At 36.6% G+C, this 24,022-nt stretch overlaps 1 protein-coding gene across 1 annotated transcript in view; it reads right to left on the reverse strand.

Moving 5' to 3' along the window:
- LOC141333851 (uncharacterized) overlaps nucleotides 1-1,343 on the reverse strand; it is an 11,589-nt gene extending 10,246 nt beyond the window's left edge. Inside the window, exon 1 of the mRNA XM_073839001.1 lies at nucleotides 831-1,343. Coding sequence (XP_073695102.1) covers nucleotides 831-1,140 — 310 coding nt within the window. The 5' untranslated portion in view covers nucleotides 1,141-1,343. The remainder of the gene's footprint in view (nucleotides 1-830) is intronic.
- Nucleotides 1,344-24,022: the final 22,679 nt, after the last annotated feature.

The raw sequence follows: 24,022 nt of genomic DNA on the forward strand, positions 1-24,022 counted from the left end.
TAAGTCTTTATACTTGTGCAATTTTATATATTTTTTTAATTTTTTTGTTGTTATCTTAACATTTTTTCGAAAATGTTTCAAGATGTTTTTTCAGAATTCTGTAGTTTTTTTTTTTTTTTTTACTTGCAGTTTTGAAGCTTATTTAAATATAGGAATTGGTAAGATGTTTCTTGCTACTTGTTAAATTTGTTTCTATATTCAGGTTTATATAAAAACAGCTGTTTTAAGATGTCTTGTGATTTCATAATTTTTTTAAATAGGTATTTTAAGCTGTTTTCTTATTTTCTTAATGCTTGTGCACTTTCAAACCTTTTTATTCAAGTCTATTGAGCAAACAGGGTTGTTTTAAAAACGTGTATGTGTGCAATTTCAGATTTTTTCCCCTTTAAATCTTCCTGTGTACTTAAATTTGTTTACAATGTGTCTTTTGCAGTTGTATTGTTACTTTTATATTGAAGTTCTTTAATTGTTGTGCACTCCAAAATAATTTATTCAATTGTATTATTATTATTTACTTAATACTTGTGCAATCAATAAATGATTATTATTTATTTTGTCATATGTTTGATTATTTGCGTTATGTATACTGTTTGCATTTTATTCAAAGGTTAAACGCTGTGCCTACACTTTGCGTTTACATTATAGCCTGCGTTTGCTGTTATATCAACACAAATGGTTATAATAACGTTAATGATGTGCAGCAGACGGAGTCGGGCCGTGGGGTAAGTCTCCGGCAGGCGAGAATCTAACCGGAACTGGCCAGAGTGTATTTTGCTATCTGGGATGTACCACAAACAGTCACTAAAGATGAAAGAATATTAAACACCAACCTCCATGTTCCTCCTGTTTTATTCTCAAATCTGGTTCCTCCTGCTTTATTCTCAAAGGTTCTGGTTCCTCCTGCTTTATTCTCAAAGGTTCTGGTTCCTCTTGTTTTATTCTCAAATGTTCTGGTTCCTCATGTTTTATTCTCAAAGGTTCTGGATCCTCCAGTTTTATTCTCAAAGGTTCTGGTTCCTCCTGTTTTATTCTCAAAGGTTCTGGTTCCTGTTTTATTCTCAAAGGTTCTGGTTCCTCTTGTTTTGTTCTCCAGGTTTCTAGTTCACTCGTGTTCTCCTCACTCTCCACTTTAATAAACATCTTCACAGCAGCAGATCTCAGTTCAGCTGATACTTCTCCAGATATTCTTTCTTGCTTCAAAACTTAGTCACAGCTGTGAGGATGAGAATATTACAGGCATTTACTGAGCTGATTCAAAAACGGTATTTTTCTATTTACAGAAACTAGATTTCTCACAGATTGAACTTAAACAGAATCATTACAAAACAACAGAGAGCGCAGTGAAACTATTCTTCCTCTTAGGTTTAATGGTGTTTGGCAAACAGCAGTTTGTGTCTTAGTGCCACCCGCTGGACTGGAGTGTGAAGCGCCGAAATGAGGGAAAATAATGCTGGGGAAATTACAGGGTACCATCAAATTACTTTTCAGTTTGACTATAAATAAAGACACATACATTTACCTTTATGTATAAAGAATCTTGAAGAATTAATGTCATTTATATAATCACTATTTGTATCTTCAAATAATAAATATTTACTGTTTAACACAAGTACATTAAGTAATTTATTAATGCACTCAAATCTTCTTTTCCAAATTTAGGACTAGATATTTACTATTTATTATTGTCATTCTAATATCATTTTATTTTTCTATGGATCAGGGAACGAGGAGACTAGGAAACGCAGGAGTGAACTTAAAACAAACTTAAAACAGTATTTAATAGAAAAACTGAAACACAACTCAGAGTACAACAGGAAGACATTCACTCGGTTGACGACTCAGAGAAGAAAACCACAAACAGAACACTCTTAAATACTCAACTAAACGAAGGAAAGACAAAACACCTGAAATCAATGGAAACAGGGACTGGAAAACCAAATCTGGGCATTAGAGAACACCAGGAAAAACAAAAGGACAAGGAGCTCATGGGAACCAAAACAAATACAAGGACAGTCCATAGTTGTGACAATCATTACTGCAAAAGACACAATTATATTGGTTGTTATGAAATTATTGCCTAGGAAATTAAACAGAAAGATAAATGTTAAATTCTAAATCAATGTCTTTTGCTTAAGGCTTGTGTGAATACAAATGTAAAGTGAGACTGTCATCTTTAATCTGGGATGCTCTTGATGTTTCAGCCTCATTTCTTTAATTGTTGTCATTGTTAATGCTAATGAACACTTGATTTGTGTGTGAATGTGTCTTTACCTGATCTCTGTGATCATGAGTGCTATAGTTCTGCTGATTGTTTTAGAGTTGCTGAAACTACAGAGTCTGCGCGACTGAACTAGAACTGATCACATGCTTTGAATACTGTGTTTAAGCTTGTGATCTGAAGTCTGTATAAAACTACAGTGATTGAGTGCTTTAGTCAGTCTGGATGACCACACAGTACCATCTCAATCAAGAGTCTCCTGATCTTCATTTTCCTGCAGGTGTATTGAAGGTATTTTATTTTCAAAACATTTAACTTCACTAAAATCATAACACTAATACAACATAACATTTTTATTTTTTTCTGATGGATGTACTTCTAGTCAAAGTTTCTAATAAACTCAAGTCAAGTCAAACTTTATTAAAAACTGTTTATTGTGTCTTGTATTTATTACCCAAACTTTTCACTGTTAATAAAAGAAGATATTGAGTAACAGCTGAATATGTTGACATGTTTTTGCCAATTAATGAAACTGAAATAAGTAATGCACAATGAATCATATTCCTTTACACTACAAAAACTGCATTAAACCAAAATTAATATAAAAGAACATTACCACTGAAATAAAAAAGATCAAATACAGACAATATTATCATTTCCATCGAATCTTTACAGAAGATTTGTTCATTTTCAGTGTGGATCTGTTATTAATGACTTATGTTTGTAAATAAATTTCCAACTGAAAACTGAGATCTTTATATGTAACTCTTTTATATTATAATCATATTTTAGCACAGATTATATACCATTTAAAAAAAATAATAATCTGGGAAAATGTAAATCATATTTCATTATAAATAAACTTCTGTAGTGGTAAATAGAAACTGCGACAAATATATTTTTTTGTGTCCTCATTTGCCCCAATAGCAAAAGAAAAAATAAAATCCCTGACAGTGTTTCAGTAACTTTCCAAAAGAGGAATAAATAAATAAATACACAAACAAACAAAATAACAAGAGATTGATAGTCAAAAGAGTGATAGATCAAATGTGCCACCACACAACCTTTGTAACAGTTACACAGCAGCATTAACTAGTTTTATGTTAATTTAATGGCAAGGTATATAAACAGAAAGCATGTTATAAATGTACATTTAAAAAATAGAGAATAATATTAATAGATTTACGATGTTAGTAACTTTAGAAAAGCATCATCATATGGGTACGAAATTATATTCTATATACAACATTTCTATGATATATTTGTGCTTCTAGAGAGCAGTGCACCAATGGGACTTTTAGTTTGCTCTGGTGATGTGACGTCATAAAGCTGCGCTTCGCTCCTCATCTGTTGTGATTCATCTGAAGAAAGGTTTGTGGTTTTAAAGTTTTTAAACCAATGGACATTGTTGCATCAATTAAAGCGTTTTTTCAAGCGATGTAAAATATAGTGATGGGGAAATGAAGCTTTTCGAAGCACCGAGGCTTTCCCATCAACTGTATCATAAAAAGGTTCGTTACTCGAAGCTTTTCAACATGTTGCACACTAATGACATCTTGTGGACAAAGGAGGAAAAAGTTGCTTTCGCGTCACAGATCTTAAAGCGATTTTTAACAGTTTCATCAAACACATCAATTTGTGCTGTGTCAGAAAAACAGTAATTTTACTCGAATTGATCTGTAAATAAACATTTTAATAAAATGATACAAGTATAAGCATGGTTCATGTAGGCATATATGTCCAAAGTAAATTAAGAATAATTTTGACTAATATTAGTATTAATTAGAAGTGCTTGTGAAGCAAGGATAACTACAAAATGGATATGCACAAAACTACACATGTACACATTTATTCGTATTATGATTTATTCTTGACAAAAAGTGTATGACACTTGATACTTGCACAAGGGGTTCACGTTATTTGAATCAGAATATGAAGCAGTCACGTGGTTGTGCGCGAAAACGAAGCTTCGGACGTCACAGGTCACGTGGTTATGGACAAAACGAATCAAGCTCCGGTACAGTGCTTCACTGTGAGATGTTTCGCTTTTTTGATACAAGCTTCGAAGCTTCGGTGTCAAATGTCACATCACTAGTAAAATATATGCATCATTATTAAATATAACGTTGTAATGGTTTATTTAGTGTTACTTAAAACGTTAGCCTACAGTTTACAAATTTTTGTGCGTCTCATTTCGCTCCCTATATCATGAATCAATCGTGTGATGAGAAGTGAGAAACTGAGAATCCGAATAATTTGAGTCAAATCATTTGTGAAATGATTCATTGACTTTTAACCGCACGCTGATTACAAACGACAACAACAAACACAAACGAGTGAAATGACAACCAAGAATGTTTTCGTGAAAGTGTAATATATTAAATGTACAAATAATCGAATACCAAATATAAATAAAAAATCGCCTACTTAAATATGAACCTTCTGTGTAATTTGTATATATTTTGTAATTTTTTTATAGAAGTTTGTTAACTCTGACTGTCTCACTAGTGCACTGACTACTGAACTAGGGGCTGATTGAGATGCACCCAGAGATTTAGTTTGCATTGATTTTTCTTTCTATTAATTATTCTCATCTTAAACAGGACAAAGTGTACAAACACACAGAAAAACTCCTGGAGAATCAACAGAGATCCATGTGACACACTATTATAAAGATGGCGTTTATTAAAGAGGAGAGTGAAAATATGCAGATTGAAGAAACATTCAGAATCAAACATGAAGACACTGAGGAACAATCAAAGATGGTGTTTATTAAAGAGGAGAATGAAGACATGAGTGAAGAAGCATTTAGAATCAAACATGAAGATACTGAGGAACAAACAGGTTGGTTTTCATTTTCAAACCTGAACTCATTATAGAAATGAATATACAGAAATGTTGTGACATTTGACAGAAGTGTTGAGATCACATACTAAGGCTACATTTACATTAATCTGGATACATTTGAAAACGGATTTTTCATTTTAAAACGCTCTCCGTCCACACTAGCGTTTCCAAGCGTTTTCCAAAAGTTTCTCATCCACACTGAAACGTAGGAAAACATCAAATTCGCCTTACCCCGCATGCGTAAAGCCTCCAAAATTATACAGACGTAATAAGTTTTCACGCAATTCTTCTGGGGGGATAATTTACGGAAATTTCTCATCATCCGCTGACGCGTCTATATCGCGCTCATTCATATTGTATCTGAAAAGCAGCTGTCGTCATGTTTTGCAGGACAGCAACTGTGAGTACATTTTCTGTCATCATTTTAGGACTGTAATTTGAAGAGTGTACAAGGTAAATGTCTTTAGCAGCAGTGTGTCACAATTACTGGTGTAAACAGATATATTGGTACAATATGCATCACATGACTATAAATATGCATCATCGTTTTCAAAAGCCTCCGTTTTCACAGTCCACACTACAACGTGAAAACGGTGTTTTCAAATTTATCCACTTTGGCTGGAGTTTTTAGAAATAATCGTTTTCTGTGATAAAAACGGGGTTTTCGTGTAAATGAGAGGCCAAACCGCAGGGAAATATCTGTGTTTTCCCTTTGTGTAAACGGGGCCTAACTCTGCCTTCAAGTGCAGCTGAGAAGATCCTGCATTCACACTGGTCATTTGTTATTATGAGATCATGCATTTAAGTTGTAACAATATGGAATTAGTCTAAACCAGTGGTTCTCAAAGTGGGAGGCGCGGGCCATCAGCAGAAAAATAAATATAAAACAGTAAACAGCCGAAGGACGTAACTTAGAATGGGAGATGGATCGGTGTGTGAAAGAGAAGAGAAAACCACAGATGAATTCGCACAAACCCAGGCAGGTCCTGATCATTCAAAAGCTCCATGCAGAAAATATGACGAGGTATATCTGCTCTCGGCTTCAAAGTTAAAATGATTTACAACTATTGCTTTGTCGAGTCCAGCAGAGATGTCGCTCCGCTCAACTAGGATTCGGTCGTTTTTTTTTCTCTCTCTCTACCAACCTCTGTTCCAAATTTGCACAAACTGCATTTCAATTAACTTGTTTGCGATATGACGCTTTTTGATTTTGATTTGGACAATAAAAGGTCTCCTGAATCTGCTTTTGCTCAGCGGCAGACTTCCACTCACACAGCTAGGGAAGTAATTTCCAATGGGGACACGCTTTTCAAAATCCCGTTTGTGTCCTCCCACTTTCAAATGGGTTTGTTAAAGTAATATCTTGTATTGTAGGATGCACGCTCGGCGCCGCCGAAAGTTTCTAGCTATCGTTAAAATGAAACCAAAAGTAAAACGCGCACGCGCATTCAAACGCAATTTTACTACACCACGTTTAGAGAGCGACTCCCCAATGCACGCAAATTAGGCTATATAACTTATCTAAGCTGTTATTAGTATGTGGGCTATAATAAATTGTGGAGTTGTCTATAGCTCTATTTCATGCTTGAAAACTTCAGTCTCTATTGCACTTTGATTATGGCTGCATTTATTGCCTAAGTGACGGAGCGGTACAATTGTGAAAACCAACCTTTTACCAGTAAAGAAATCCGACTACGCCACCCTAGAAATAAACTCAAGGGAACAATAATCAAAAGCCAAAAATGGAGTAATTAAGCACACAGGTTCAGTTCCCTCATATAAGTAAGCAGGAGACATGGGTAAAGTATAAAAATACAAATGTTTATTAATACAAGAATGTTTTTAAAATAGACACTCAGTTGTCAGAAGAACAGCAGGAAACCCCACTTTAAATGGAGGAAAACGCACACACACACACACCAAGGTGCACTCAGATCACACTACCACACTCGAAGTGGTACACAGCACGTAATAAAGAAGAACCACCACCACAAGGAGGAAGATCTGTTCACCTGTGGGACCCCCAGCTCTGCAATAAACCAAGAATAAATGAATAAACTATAACAATCAATCACAATTAAACATTTAGCTCAACATACAATTTAAAAAAAAGATAATAACTGATAAAGCAACTCAAGACAAAAATGGGTATCAATACCACATAAAACTGAAAGAAAACGTCAAAAAATCAACGAAATTACAAAGCAACTTGAAGTCATATGTAAACAGCATACAAATCAAGTTGCATTAATAAAGGAAAAATAACATGCCAATAAAACGGCATACACAACAATATATTTGTACATATATTGTACAATAACCGAAAAAAAAAATCAAAGTAAAACAAGCTTTACTCCCACAAAAAAATATAGACAAAAGAAAAGGAAAAGGAAAGTAAGTCAAAAAGAAAAAGGAACAAAACAGAGCAGTTATTTTCTCTCAATAAAATCGTCATATTTTCCATGCTGATACACAAACAGCAACCAGGTACTAAACACAATAGAACCAGTAGAAACCAGACAACATAATAACGATGATGGCGTCTGCACGGCAGTAGACAGAGCAGGACCGTAGGATTGTGAGCAGAAAGTTAGCAGTGCAAAGCAGAGGACAGCAGTAAACGCAGTAAATACGATATAAAACGAGAGGGAGAATCCGTCAAGGTATCACGCCAAATAGAGACTGTACAGGCACAGGTCTATCAATCATACCCACCAATAGCACAATGGGGTACAGGAATTCATACCTGAGAGGCGAACAGTCATTAGTTACACCAAGCAGCGCCGAAAACACACCGACACCCGGAGGACACCCGGACGAAACGACACTGTAACCACCGCAAACACGGGCACAAAGGGGAAAGTCGGACATGACGCACCACGGGCAACAACCGATCAGCTCTTATATTAAGGATACTGATCGCTGATAGTCACCTAATCACCTAATTTCATTACATTCCATCCCCGGTTTCTGCAACGTCGCCCCAACGATGATCTAAACGGCAGCCTACCCAAAGCTCAGTTCCAAGGCCGAAACAGGGTACCAACTGTACTACCCACTATGCTAGACACTGAACCAGCACCTACTGCTCGAGGGAGGTGGTGCATGTTAGAGTGGTGACCTGCCAGTTCTTCTCACTACAGTCTCAACAACCTCCAATGAATTGGGAGGCAATACAACTGGCTGCAAACCCACCTCAACCGTTCACGGGCACCCTCGAAAGGCCAACCTGCAACCGTCCCTGCTGCTCCAGAATCCACCTATGAACAATGCCAGCCAATGACTCTTGAGCTCTGCCCAACAGGAAATCAACAGGGAGTCTGGGCTCCTGCCCAAACATTAAAAAGTGCGGAGATTCCCCACTTCGAGTGTGTGGTAGTGTGATCTGAGTGCACCCTGGTGTGTGTGTGTGCGTGGAAGTGTGCTCTTTTTCCTCCATTTAAAGTGGGGTCTCCTGCTGTTCTTCTGACAACTGAGTGTCTATTTTAAAAACATTCTTGTATTAATAACAGAGTATGTGAGCGGAGCGGAGTGGGAGCGGAGCGCGGAGTGGAGCGGTGTGATTTTGAATGGAGGGAGGAGCGGATATTTGAAAAGTCGGAGCGTCGTGGTTTTCACTCGCTCCAAGTGCGCTCCGCCACCGCTCCATCATAAGTACAATTCATGCCAACGGTCCGTAATATAACTGCATAATAAGAAGGCATTCACATGTTAAACATATTTAGCTTGATAGAGATGGATCACTCAAATCAGAAATAATGTGAATGGACATGAGCGGTAAATTATAGTTCACAAGGATTTAGTTTGTTCCTTCTAGATACTGAATATATTCAGGTGAAAGCCTCATTTAAACATGTGCAGCACTTATTCACACGCAATCGCTGTGACAATAATGCATTAAAACAAATGTAATGGTATCCGATTTCGAATGAGCAGAAATCTGTAAGAATTGCAGCGATCCATAGGTAAAATAACTGACGAAAATGTATTGTTACTTTCATTATAAACTTTGCACTGCATAAAGCAGTAGTTATACTCTTTTAATGCTGACAATGTTATAGCTTGGTATGTGGTAGGGACAAAGTTTGCACACTAGTGTTCCAAACTCTCCTGTTATTTTATTTAAGTATTTATTTATTTTTTAATATGTGTTATGAACAGGACCGTTATATTTCAAACATTAGACTATTTCTGAATTTTTTGACGCGGAGCGAAGGCGGAGCGGTGTTTCTGATATCAGTGAGCGAGGAGTGGAGCGGGAGCGGGAAATTGTGAACCCGGAGCGGAGCTGGAGCGGAGCGATTATTAAATGCACTGAGCGCGGAGGGGAAATTGTTGCCGCTCCACTCCACTCACATACTCTGATTAATAAACATTTGTATTTTTATACTTTACCCAGGTCTCCTGCTTACTTATATGAGGGAACCGAACCTGTGTGCTTAATTACTCCTTTTTTGGCTTTTGAGTATTGTTCCCTAGAGTTAATTTCTAGGGTGGAGTAGTTGGATTTCTTTACTGGTAAAAGATTGGTTTTCACCATTGTACCGCTCCGTCACACCTACACGACTAAGAAAGAATTGTGTCATTTATTTTTTGTTTTTTATACTGTGGATCGTTTAAAAATGCAGTGGCTGCCTCTGATTTAAATGGCTGTACTTAGAATAGAGAAAATAAACATCTTGTTCATGTAGTCATATTTTCATTCATTCCTGTCCCTTGCTTTAAGGCGTAAAATAAATATATAAAAAAGGCTTTCAGAATCAGCCAGTGCTACCAAGTAAAAAAGGTAATTTTGAGCCCTGCTATGCCTTAGGACAGCATGAAACCCACAAGAAAAATAAATAACAGAGAATTAAAATAATAGTATTCATTCTCTGCTATTTTTTTTTACGTTCCAAGTGTTGTGTTTGAATTAGAAAATCACTATAATACAACCAAAGATAAGTTATGAGGAACTTATTTGGTTACTTTATCAAATCTTTTCACTTGTCACATGACAGATGCAATGAATGAATTAGATGACCCATTAGATGTTAATATTGTTTTCTAAACAATACTATTGTATTTTAAGGATGGAATTTAAAGGAAACTAAGATTTGTTCTTAGAAATCTGCATTTTCACAGCAAAATATAAGCACCAAACCGGTCTATATAATTCATTTGAAACATGTTTACCTTTTCAGCGATACGGCATATATATCATTTATTTGAAACAATCAAAATAGCTTACTATTTGGCCAGTGACAAAAATGAATAAACTTTTTAAGAGTATTTTGAAATACTTATTCTAAAACATAACAAGGATACTATCACTGTAAAATCAAATAGTATACTTTACTAGAAAAATGCTATTATGTTTACTTAAATCTGGCTAAAATGTTGGGTTTACTAAAAATAGTTAATTATTGGTAACATGTTAAAATAAATATTTAAGGTTACTAATAGGCTTCATGCCCAACAGGCTTCCGTTTTCTGCTAAACAGGTCTCGTTGCTTCCGGTTCACGCGTTTTGCATATCCCTCTTTAAATATGAACATGATTTACTCAAGATTCATTCAAAGTAGACACTAAAAATGATCATAACCAATGTCCATCACATATGTGGATTGATATATAAAAGTTTTAAATTTTTATTCTTTTCACTAACATTTATATATAAATATCGAATGAAACGTCCACAATAAACAGCTGGCTTGTTTAACTGATTACCTTAAAAGTCCGTCGATATCGCCATTATTTATTACGGCTATTAACACGTTCTCCGACAAGCGGAAGCAATGAGACCTGTTTTCCGGGGTTGGTCATGTGACGTTCGGCATAAAGCCTATAAAAGTAAGTAAAATTACTCGAAATATTCAAGACATGTCATTGAGCATGCGCAATGAACCACAACTCCCCTCCCCCATGCAGCCACACTTGCTGAAGCACATGGAGTGAAGACAGTTTGAGCATCCACAGATTAAGGTAACGTAACTAATTAAGACATATTTGATGTTTTCTTGTTTGTTAATTATAAGCATGATGTTCACATTAATGCTTGTTACTTTGTAGAACATGTTAGGAACTTTAAAATTCTCTTTACATAAACATGGTTTGGATCGTCTGTAGCTTTGAACACCTATGTTAAAAACAAACATTTAAAATATAGTTATTTTGCACTTTAGATCTGTAAAATCGGATTGCTTGTTAATTATTTAAAAATGCTATACAGTTTTGTTAATTTGATTACTTGGTCGTGACAATGCGGGACATGGCAGTGTAACTTTAAACTCGTCTAGCATGCCAAAATATAGCCATTTTTATCCTAAAGAAGTGATGTGTAATGATTCATACGTTTACAGTACAGGCCAGATACTTTTAGGTTGTACAAAGTTTTAAAAATAACAGCGCGGTTTCTTGAGGATTTGTCGATTGGCAAATGCACTTTCACACTGATTGAAATCAGCCTTATTATGCCAGATCTTTTCCAATATACCTTTCACATCAGCCGTCACGTTACTGTTTTTAACCGAGGGTGCAGGTTTTGACCGAATACCCCGTCAAACTGTACACACAGTGCGAAAATATAAGCTTAGTTAAACGGCCGCCCGGAATGTCGACAATGTGTGCACTGCGCTAACATGACAGAGACGATTTGTTTTTCTTTTAAAAGTGAGAGTTAAAGTGTAGGTCACTGAACAGTACAGAGTAAAGCTTAGGGTTTTAGTTTTAAAGGAGTAGTTCGTTCACCAAAAATGTTTTCTATGACTTGCATGATAATTAGAATTTTAATTGTTTGTCAGTGTTAATACCAATATAATTTTTAAAGTTAATTGTGGATTAATTCATTTTATTGGTAATATTTAATGCTAAATGTACATGTGAACTTCATTTTAAGTAATAATTACTTTGCGTTTACTTGTCCTTTTAAGTTTATAGTAATTGATTTTTTTTTTGTTTCTTTTTAGGTCTTCTGTTGATTGCTTTCTGTTATGCAGTGGAAATGTAAGTTTTGCTCCTTTGCATTTGACAAGAGGGCACAGCTTCTTAAGCACTATCGCATAAACCATGGAACATATTCTCGAATTGTTCCAATACCATGCCTACACTCAGATTGCCCATGCACTTTTAATTCATTTAATGCATTGAAAGTACATCTTTCAAAAATCCATCCCCCACAAAGAAGTGCATTATCAGGGAGGTCTAGTAGTGGTGTAGTATGTTACAAATGCCATGTTTGTGATTTAGTGGGGCTATGCAGTGAATCTAATTATTTTGCCCATCTGCGTACTCATTTGAGGAATAATGAAAAAGTTCAATGCCCTTTTAAAGATTGTTCCTTTGAGACAAATGTTTATTCCACATTTAACGCCCATAAAAGTAAGACACATCACCAACACCAATGCCCTGAACATTTAAAGTTAGGAATTGTTTCAAATACTCATTTAAGCAACACAGAAGAAGGTTCAACTCCACCTGTAGCTGACAGCTCAAAGAGTGAAGATGAATGCAATGTGACAGTGGAACAAGACCAGCTGAATGACACGCAACAAAAGCTTAAACACAATTTGGCATCCCTGTTTCTCAAAATGCAAACAATATTGCATATTTCTGATAATGCAACACAAGAAATAATTCAGCAGTTGAATCAAATTAACTTGGTGTCCGAATCATTGTTGCATAGCACAATACAACAAATTATTGTTAAACACTATGGTGAGGCAGACAGCTCTGTTGTAAAAGAACTTGTCAGGGCAGTCAATGACAGCAATGTGCTGTTACAGTGTACAAAAGAAGGAGGTCCTCTTTCCACAACCAATAGGAGAACATCATACTTCTTGGAAGAATTTCCAGTTATCATGCCTGTTGAATACAAAATTGATAATGATGAAGAGTATTATGTCTATGTCCCAATTCTTGAATTGTTGCAGAAATTGCTGAATAAACAAGAAGTTCTTGATAAGGTTCTGACTTCAGCTGAGATGTCAAATGGATACAGCAATTACAAGGATGGTACACATTATAGAGAGAATTCATTTTTTGCAGAAGATGATTTTAAAATATCTCTTAACCTATACATAGATGATTTCGAAGTGGCTAATCCACTCGGAACATCAAGGAAGAAGCACAAATTGTGTGCTATCTACTGGGTTCTTGCAAGCTTGCCAGCAAAACACACGTCATCTTTACACACCATTCAGCTAGCTCTTCTGTGTAAAACTAGTGTAGTTAAGAAGCATGGCTACTCGAAAATACTTCACCCTCTAATTGAAGACTTGAAATGTCTTGAACAGCAAGAAGTATTTGTTGAGCAGTTGGGCTCATGTATCAGGGGCTCTGTTCTGCATGTCCTGGCAGATAATATTGAGCAGGGTTGAGCTTGGTCAGTACCTGGATGGGAGACCTCCTGGGGAAACTAGGTTGCTGCAGGAAGAGGTGCTAGTGAGGCCAGCAGGGGGTGCTCACCCTGAGGTCTGTGTGGGTCCTAGCACCCCAGTATAGTGACGGGGACACTATACTGCCAAAAAGCACCGTCCTTCGGATGAGATGTTAAACCGAGGTCCTGACTCTCTGTGGTCATTAAAAATCCCAGGATGTCTTTCGAAAAGAGTAGAGGTGTGACCTCGGCATCCTGGCCAAATTTTCCCATTGGCCTCTGACCATCATGGCCTCCGAATCATCCGCATATTCCAATTGGCTTCATCACTCTGTCTCCTCTCCACCAGTAAGCTGGTGTGTGGTGGGCGTTCTGGCGCACTATGGCTGCCGTCGCATCATCCAGGTGGATGCTGCACACTGGTGGTGGATGAGGAGATACCCCTGACACTGTAAAGCGCTTTGAGTGTCTAGAAAAGCGCTATATAAATGTAACGAATTATTATTAAATTAATTTGGGTGCACATTCGTTAGCAGGTTTTCAGGAGAGTTTTGGAGTGAATTTCCCATGTAGATTTTGCATGGCCACAAGGGAGGACATTAATGTCAAGGAAGTTAGGTCAGGCTTCTTTGAAATGAGAACAAAAGAAAAACATCAGCAGTATGTGGAAGATGTTCAGCAGGACAGTACTTTGGTTGCACAGTATGGTGAATAGTAGTTGTCCATTGAGTGACATTTTGAAACACTTTCACACAGTTGGTGGTTTCCCTCCAGATCTGTTGCATGATCTGTTGGAGGGTATAGTTCCTGTAGAGATGGCATTGTGTTTGCAGGATTTAATTGGCAAACATCACTTTTCCCTGGAGTCCTTTAAATAGTGCCATCAAACAATTCCCATACAAATTTTCAGATAGGACTGACCAGCCACAGCCTATTCCAACATCATTCTCAACCAGAAGAACAATAGGGGGAAATGGCCATGAAAATTGGACCCTCTTGAGACTCCTCCCACTCTTCATTGGTCATAAGGTGAGAGAGAATGAACATACTTGGGAAATTCTAATGCTGTTAAAAGACATTGTTGAATTGAGTATGTCTGTCAAGCTTACTGATGACATTGTTAACTTTTTGAGTAGCAAAATCTCTGAACACAGAGCTTTGCTTCAAGAAGTGTTTCCAAACTTCACACTGCGTCCAAAGCATCACTACGTAGAGCACTACCCCCAGTTAATCAGAATGTATGGCCCACTGAGGAATCTTTGGACGATGAGGTTTGAGGGGAAACACAAGTTTTTTTTTAAGAAAGTGATCCGTGATGCACAAAACTTCAAAAATGTCCCCTTAATGCTAGCCAAGAAACATAAAATGACAGCAGCCTATCACATGGATGCAAGTTCATTTTTCAAGCCAGGCATACAAATGGATAGGGTCTGTAGTTCACTTGTAACAGCCTTTCCTGACAATGTTCAAGAATATCTGCGCCTGAGAAGTCCAAATTGCGGTACAGTGCTTGTTTCCCCCAGTGTTACCATTGATGGTATTAAGTTTTGCCCAGACAAGGTGGTATCAGTTGGATCTTGTTCAGCTTTGCCAGAATTCATGCAGATTGAGAAGGTTTTGGTAATCAACACTGACATAATGTTCCTCTGTAAGCCCCAGACTGCATGGTACATTGAGCGGTTGCGCTCTTATGAATTGTGTAGTTTGCATTCAGTGCAAGTCGTTCTGCCTTCTGACCTTAATGACCCCTTCCCGTTGACAGCGTACAATATCCGAGGTCATTTGTTAGTCACATTGAAGCATTACATCTGCTGCTAAATTACATGAACACGCTATTATTTTTTTATTGTTTGTGATTTTTGAAAATTGTTGTTGTTTTTTGTTTTTGTTTTTTTACTTCAGAATTTCATCTAACCATGGCAGTGATACTTCATGTTATTGTGCATGATGCTGACATCCGGAAAGTAATAATTTCTGAAAAAACCAGCTGATGTTGATACCTTTAAACATGTGAAACAATTCTCTTGTTTCTCTTGAAACAAGAGAAGCTGCAAGTCTCATATTCTTTCAACATTCAGTACGAAGACCCTGATTTTGATCATGCATTATGCAACCTCAGCAACATCAATGATTTGCCAGAGAGGGCAACACTGAAAATAATTCCTCTATACACATCTCCCTCCTCAAGTCAAGCAGACACCGTAATTGTCTCAGGTTCTAAAACATCAGAACAGTTGTCTGCTGAACGACAGAGTGACTGGCCTGAGGAATTTGAAATGACCAAATTTTCTGTAAATGTTGAGTACCGCCTCAGTCAAGGAAACCTTGCTTTTCTAAAAGATGGAACAATTCTTGCTGTTGGAAGAGACCTTAAACATGATATACTGGAAGCACTTGCAGGGGCTATGTACACATTTAAGGCATATCCAAGAGATGAAGATTTTGCTCAAGTAGCCGCAGCTCTTGTCAAATCACATCCATGTTTAACCGAACCTGGGTCCTCAACAGGCGCAGCTGGTTGGAAAAACAGCCTGAAATTTAAAATGGCAAACTACAGAACAAAGCTACGTAGATGTGGCTGTAGTGATGTTGCTGTCGAGGGGAAGAGAGGTGCAACCGACAACGTGCAGAAGAAAGGCATTAAAAAACCTAGACGGTTTGAATTAAATTTCTTGCCAAATTTTCCTAATGGGCAAACCGAAGAAAGTCAAGAACGCACAAGATTAGGACCCAAAATATGAGCCTGATTGGCCAGAAGATGGACAGCACATTTGCCTTGAGAAGGAAGGAAATCATTCATTCTGAACCTCCAATTTCTGAGATCCTGGAAAAGTGGCCTGCACTTTTCACCGAAAGCCAGGTATGTATTCTCTTTATAATCTAAAACAACTCATAAATCAATACTTTTATTTCATTGTAAATAACCACTTTGTGTTTGTGCTTAGATCTTTGCAGAATTTAATCGCATATCTGGAAAAAATCTGAGATCCGAGTTGAAGCATTGGACAAACACTCTACACGTTTGATTGAAACTTTCCAGAAAATGGAGGAAACCAAGGAAGAATGCTTGAAGCAATTCTGCGTCAAGTTGATTTAAAGGTAAACCTTTGTTATGTTGTTGTCTTTGTTGTATAGTCTGTGCATGATCATTAACCTTATTCTGTTTTTCATAGTCATCTGATGTAACTTGTGTGCGCACCGCAGTACTTCATGGCCTTCCAATTATCCTGGGGGATGACTCTGTGGAATTTTTCAGAACATGCTTTGTAAGTAATGTTGTGAGTGTTTACTACGGTGTGTTATTTGTGCTAATGCTAAATTGTGCATTAGGGTGGGTCCATTATATAGATCAGGTGAAGAGTACACAATAGTTGTATTTGTCTCTTGACTTTGATGGCATCTCAGCTATCACTTTTAATGTCCATAAATGTAGGGAAGACATTACTAAAATAGTCAATGTGATCATAATCATTCAAATGTAATTTAATGAAACAACAAGAATACTAACAGTGGAGGCTAACACGGAAGAGGAGAAATGGTTTAAGTTTTTTTTTTTTTTGCAAACAAAGTATTCCTGTGACTTCAAGATTATGTTTGAACAACTATGATCACATGGACTGTTTTAGCAATGTCTTTACTATCTTTATGGATGTTGATGGAAAGGGAAAATTATGAAGTCTTAGAGTGGACAGGGAAGCTCTTAAATGTCATCAAAGATATCATAATTGGTGTCTTGTGTAAAACAACATAAAGGTAATAAATGCTAGAATTTATATTTTACAATGAACTTTCTCTTTAAAACAAGATCACACTTTCTTGTGCTTCTTGCTTGCACAGGACACTGTTTCATGGTATGGAGAAATTCACACTTGTTACTCTTTGTTTAGGATTCAGATGTGGATGTAGACCTGAGTGCAGTTGATGTTGGCCTGCTCACAGTTTTACCTGAAGACATGCCTGCCCAAACTCCACATGCCCTCAATGTCAACTCCTTAAGGGCAATCATTCTCGAGGGAAAAGTTGTGGTGGGTGATGTCCCAAACTTGCCACATGCTGTGTGTCTTCTCTTTGCTTTAATCTATGCTCTAAATTTAGACTACCCAAAGACAATGAGAAGCACATTTGATGCTATTCAGAGGGTATTTCTGTCATTGGGAGGTAAGAATCTCAAGCCCAAACTTCAAACTCTTAAAAATCAACTGTTAAGCTAAGCAGTTGTTTTTGATTCTGGCAAATTACATGTTGTAAATTCTTTCAGCATCAGAGGGATCAGTTCGTTTTTCAGAATTGTTATAACTAAACCTTTCTGCTAAATATGTGTTTGACTTTATTTCATGATTCTTATTTAAGGTTGAGCACTGGAAACTTAAAGAGATAGTTCACCCCAAAATGGAAATTTTGATCATTTACTCACCCTTTGTTTTTCAAACATTTATTACTTTTTGTAGAACACAAAAGATGATATAGGTTTGAAATGACAAGAGAGTAAATTATGACAATTTTCATTTTGGGTTGAACTATCCCTTGACTGTTTTTCTTTTCTGTAAAGTGTCTTCTAAAAAAAAGTGCTGTTTTGGGGGTTATTTAATTTCAGTTATTGACACTGATTAGTCAAGGTCCCCATGCTGTTTAAATGGAAGCATTGTGTCAATGCATTTGTAGTATTTGCACTGTGTTGTTCTTAAAAATATGTCTGAACTGTTGATTTTATAATAAACAGCTAGAGTTTTAGATTGGTATTGAGTGTCTTGTCTTTTCTGTCAGCAGTACTTAAAAAAACATGTTCAGTTTACCTTAAAAAGCTTTGGAAACCGATTGCACATAGTTTTTTTTACGTTATCACTACTTAGAATGGAATATTACATTTACTTAACTTGATGTTGATGTTGAATTTTATGTAACATTAATAAGTATTAAAGTATATTAACTTAAATTTACATATTAAACTTACTTGATATTTACTAGTAAGTTTACTCGGAAATAATGAATTCAACTTATCTGTTACTAATTATTAACCTAACTTAGATTTTCCTCCTAAATTTGCTTTGAAAAATAAGGCAATCAGTTTCCAAAGTTTTTTTTTAAGTAAACTGAACTAATTTGGATTTACAGTGTAGACGATCATTAGACATGGAGCCTAATGTGTGTGGCACAAACTGCATTTATAGTCCGTATCTCATATTTTAGCTTTTGTGCGATGTACACTTTTTAAGATAAAATCTACGGAACGTTTTATAAATGAGGCCCCAGTAGTGTTAATTTCGTCAGACGAGACGAGACGAAATATGTTCGTCAACGACCTTTTTTTTCATGACTAAGACGAGACGATGACAAGACTGCACCACTGTCAAAAAACGCTGACTAAGACTAAATTAACATGCATTATTGTTGACGAAAAAAGACGAGACGAAAATGTTTTGCATAAAATAAAAACTAAGATAAAATCTCTCTTCATTTTCGTCTACAATCGTCTCTGCTTTTTCATCAGCTGTTACGGCTTTAAAATATTCAAGCTGCGCTTTGGCGCGCTGGCTGGCGCTGAGCCAGAGACGGACGAGCTCTGCACTTGTCATATTATAAACACAACTATGCAGTGTTTTTAACCACATAACGCTTATTTTAGGTTTCAGACATTTAAATACACATAAGTACTAGTAAAAGGAGACATTTAGAGTTTGTAAAATACACACATAGGTCTATGGAAGCAGCAAATAACAATCTATTCAAATATAATTTGCCGATGTGTTTTATTCATATCACATACACATAGGCTTAGTAACTAAAAAGTTCACTCTATTCCTCTTCTAGTTCACCAGCCACCTACTTGCATGTATTTCGGGAGAAACGGATGAATGTATATGTGCTGTAAATACGGCTGACAGGACTCTCTGAACAGCAGCGCGAACAAACATGGCCGCGCCCATCTCACGTTACAGATTACGATCCAGATCATTTATATAGGGTTTTAAACGACGAAACATACTAATTCACACATATTTGTGAATCGGAATATTAGATAGTTCATGGCATGGTAAGCAAGTGTGTGAGTATTCTGGATAAAAAAGGGAAAACGAAATAAAAGCGATCTATCTGTCATACAGTGTTATTGTGTCTGTGTTGTGTCACGTGACAAGCTTAATGCGTCGCCATGGAAACAATAAGGGCGAATGTTCTAAAATAACGGTCGCTTAAAAAAAACTCACTCTCAGGGGTCCGCTAGAATATTTTAAACTCACCACTGAAAGGGTTAATCATTTGTGAATGTGTCTCCTAAATCAGAAATTGAAAACCAGACACATTTAACATTTGCATTCAACAAAAATCATTCAACATGTGTATTTTGTCAGGTAATTATGACATTTAACCAGTGTTTGAGATATGTGAAACACTTTTTTTACTGAAATGTGTATCAGTAATAATCTCAGTAATAATGTGCTATTTTAAAAAAAGACTACATTTTTTGACTAAACCTAGACTAAAATATAGTGAGTTCTTTTTTGACTAAAACTAGACTAAAATTAAAAGACTTTTAGTCGACTAAAACTTGACTAAGATACCTTGAGTTTTATTTCGACTAAAACTAGACTAAAATGAAGAGACTTTTAGTCGACTAAAACTTGACTAACAAAAAAAGATATGTGAATGACTAAATATGACTAAAACTAACAAGGACATTTGGCACAAGACTAAGACTAAGACTAAATTAAAAATAGGTGACGAAATTAACACTAGGCCCCAGTTCAGTCAAAACAATATTTTTAAGAGTTTAAATGCTCAGAGATGTGTTGTTGGTTTTGTTTTACATGTTGAAATGTTTTTGATGTCTGTTTTAATTGTTTTTTTTTTTTGCATCAGACCTGACAGCACTGAAAGAGGAGAATGAGAATGAAGAATGGAATGAAATGGAAGAGAAAGATCAGTACAAGAATCATCCTGATTTCATAACTTTAGAAAAATCTTTTAGTTGCTCACAGACTAAAAAGACTTTCTCACAAAAAATAAATAGAAAAAAGATGGGAACTAGAAGTTGTTTCACCTGCCAACAGTGTGGAAAGAGTTTTTATCAACAAGGAATTCTTAACAGGCACATGAGAATTCACACCAGAGCGAAGCCTTACAAATGCCGTCAGTGTGGACAGAGTTTTCATCAACGTGGAAATCTGAAAGTCCACATGAAGATTCATGCAGGAGAAAGCCCTTTTACCTGCCAACAGTGTGGGAAAAGTTTCAACCGGAAAGGAAATCTTAATTATCACATTAGAGTACACGCTGGAGAAAGCCCTTTCGACTGCCAAAAGTGTGGAAAAAGGTTCAGTCACACACACACACACACACACACACACACACACACACACACACACACACACACACACAAAAATTAACAAGCACATGAGAATTCACTCTGGGATGAAGTCTTACACCTGCCAACAGTGTGGACTAAGTTTCACTCAAAAAGGAAGCCTTAGCAAGCACATGAGAATTCACACAGGAGAAAACCCTTTTACCTGCCAAGAAAAGTTTCAACCGGAAAGGAAATCTTAATTATCACATGAGAGTACACGCTGGAAAAAGCCCTTTCGACTGCCAAAAGTGTGGAAAAAGGTTCAGTCACACACACACACACACACACACACACACACACACACACACACACACACACACACACACACACACAAAAATTAACAAGCACATGAGAATTCACTCTGGGGAGAAGCCTTACGCATGCCAAGAGTGTGGAAAGAGTTTTGGTCAAAATGGAAAGCTTGAAGTACACATGAGAATTCACACTGTAGAGAAGCCTTAAACATGCCAACAGTGTGGAAAAAGCTTAAATCAAAAAGCAAACCTTAACAAGCACATGGTAATCCACACTGGGGAGAAGCATTTCAACTGCCAGCAGTGTGGACTAAGTTTCACTCAAAAAGGAAGCCTTAACAGGCACATGAGAATTCACTCTGCAGTGAAACCTTACTCATGCCCTCAGTGTGGGAAGAGCTTAGCTCAAAAAGAGATCCTTAGCAGGCACATGAAAATTCATACCAGAGAAGAGGAGTTTCAGTCAACATAGAAACCATAGGAGTTTCAGCAGATGTTTGCACTGAAAATGAATCCGTATCTGACTCAGGAGAACCATACCACTTGAGGATTCATTCAAGAAAGAACGTCATTAGAGTGGAAGGGGTCTTACAGGAAACACTTAGGAATCATGTAATGACTCACATCGCAAAGAAGTCTGTCATGTCATATCACTGTGGGAAGACTTCCAGAAACAGAACAAACCTTGAGGTTCCCAGTAGAGTTCACACTAGAGAGAAACTTTTCACTTGCCCTCAGTTTCAACCCGAGGAAATGTTGACATTCACGTAAGACTTCAAAATAAAAACAGGTATTTTGCATGTGTTCAGTGTGAAGAATTTTATTCATCAAAGAGACCTATAATGTGGAGTGCTACTCAGTTCTGAGAAAAGGTTTGCAGAAAAGAGCAATTTCAGTAATCAGTTGTGCGTTCAAACTGGAGAAAGACAATTAAAGTTGTGCAAATTTGAAATTCTAATTCACTTTGATATCCTACACTGATAACACAGCAATTCACAGTAGCAGGCCTATTAACATATTATGGAATGAATAAATGAGTTTTTACCGAGAGCTATTTGCAATTTGGTTGACGTTCCTTCTAACAGGAAGAAGTTAAGGTTCTTGTTACATACAAGATAAAAACTCGAAAATATGATTTACTAAATCAAAATGATTGCTTTAAAAGTAATGGCCTAATTATGAGATACAAAGTCAAAATTATGATTTAAAAAGGTCGAAATGATGGGTTTACAAGTCGAAAGTGATTTAAAGACTCTATAAACACGTTGGTCAAATGATAGTGTTCTACTGATGAACGGGACATTCCAGAACTTAAAACAGTTTGGAGGACCAAGTTCAGTACACACCTTTTAATTAAATCATATAGCCTAACATTTACAGACAAGCAATACAGTACATCCCAAAATAAATGCAGTGCACTGAGTTGCGCGTTAAGGGTTTTATTGGGGTAGAACAAGGCTTAATGGAAAAAGACAATCATAAATAAGCGTTTTCTATTGGAGGAAAGTGCTTAAATTCAGTGCGTTGCGTTCTTTTTCATCCGCTTGCCTTTTAATAATTGTTTGTATTCTGAATACTTAGATGTGTTTGTGCATAGTCTGTGATTGTCACGTGTTGGCCAGGTTTCTCACTCCAGCAATCACCGATTATCACGAGCACCTGTCTGTCGATCACCTGCACCTGTCAGTAATCAAGTCTCATCCTACTTAAGCACTCCTCTCACTCCACTCTGGGTCTAAGCCCGTCAAGACCTACAGGACTCAAGCGGAAGCAAATCCTTGCAACGCAATCCCTCGAAACGTCTAATCCTCTACATTCATCTGGTAATCGCTACATTACCTGTGTTACCCACCTGTCTGTGTCTTCCTCAAAGTCTTCTGTCCAGATCCCTTCGTCGAAGACGAACGTGCCGTAAGCCAGACATCTCTGTGAAGCGTGAGCCATAAGTCTTCTGGTCATCGCCACACCAGCGTGGCTGTGCTGTTCATCCTACAAAAGGAAGCATCCGGTTATCACCAGCAGTCTGTCTATCAATCATTCAAGTCTTGCTATAGTTCTACTCACCAGAGTCACCAGCCTGCTTCACTCTGCACAAACGCTGTCCGTTAATAAACATACTTACCTTCACTTACCTCGCGATCCGTTTGCTTCCCTGACAGTGATATGATTGTATGATTTATTAATAAGGTGTCTACTGAGCTTGGTCCTCCAAAGTGTTTTAAGCCAAGTTAATGCATTCTGAAATGTCCCGTCTGTCATTACACCACTCTGTGACCAATGTGTTTAAGTCATAATTTTGACTTTTTATCTTATAATTATGATTAATGTAGCCTAAGTCATAATTTCGATTTTTTTCATCTCATAATTTTGACTCAATTAAGCCATAATTTCGATTTATTATGTAATAATTTTGAATTTTGATCTCGTAATTATGACTTTAGTAGCCATGTCATAATTTCGACATTTTTAAGCATGGATTTTTTTTCCCCCTTACCTGGCTTATAAACGGGCTTCCATAGACTGAACAGTTTTTGTGTGAACCTGTATCTAAATCATAAATCATATCATTTTATGGCTTAATATTCTACCATGACTTGTCCAACCCCACTCATACTGTTCATTTTACTTGTACAGATAAAAATTTATAAATTGCCTTAAATTGATATTAAAAAATTCTGCAGATACACTAAATAATGAAATAATATTCCTTCCTTGATATTTGTTTATATTTGTGTATTGAAAACATATTTGATTGACATTTAGACTCCTATTTGATTTTATATATATATATATAAAAAAAAAAATTTAAAAAGCTTTTTTATAAAAAAAAATTTAGGGGGGCGCACACAAAATGAATCACATTGTTAATACAGGCTTTATTATCAGTAAAGTAATCATTAAACATTTGTAATCATCCCAAAAAATATTAGCCATTTATATTAATGTGATTCAGAGTTGAAGGCCATAATACTAATGTTATCCACACGAGGAAGCCACAGGATAAA

The sequence above is a fragment of the Garra rufa genome, chromosome 4 (genome assembly GCF_049309525.1).
Source record: "Garra rufa chromosome 4, GarRuf1.0, whole genome shotgun sequence".
NCBI classification, from domain to species: Eukaryota; Metazoa; Chordata; class Actinopteri; order Cypriniformes; family Cyprinidae; genus Garra; species Garra rufa.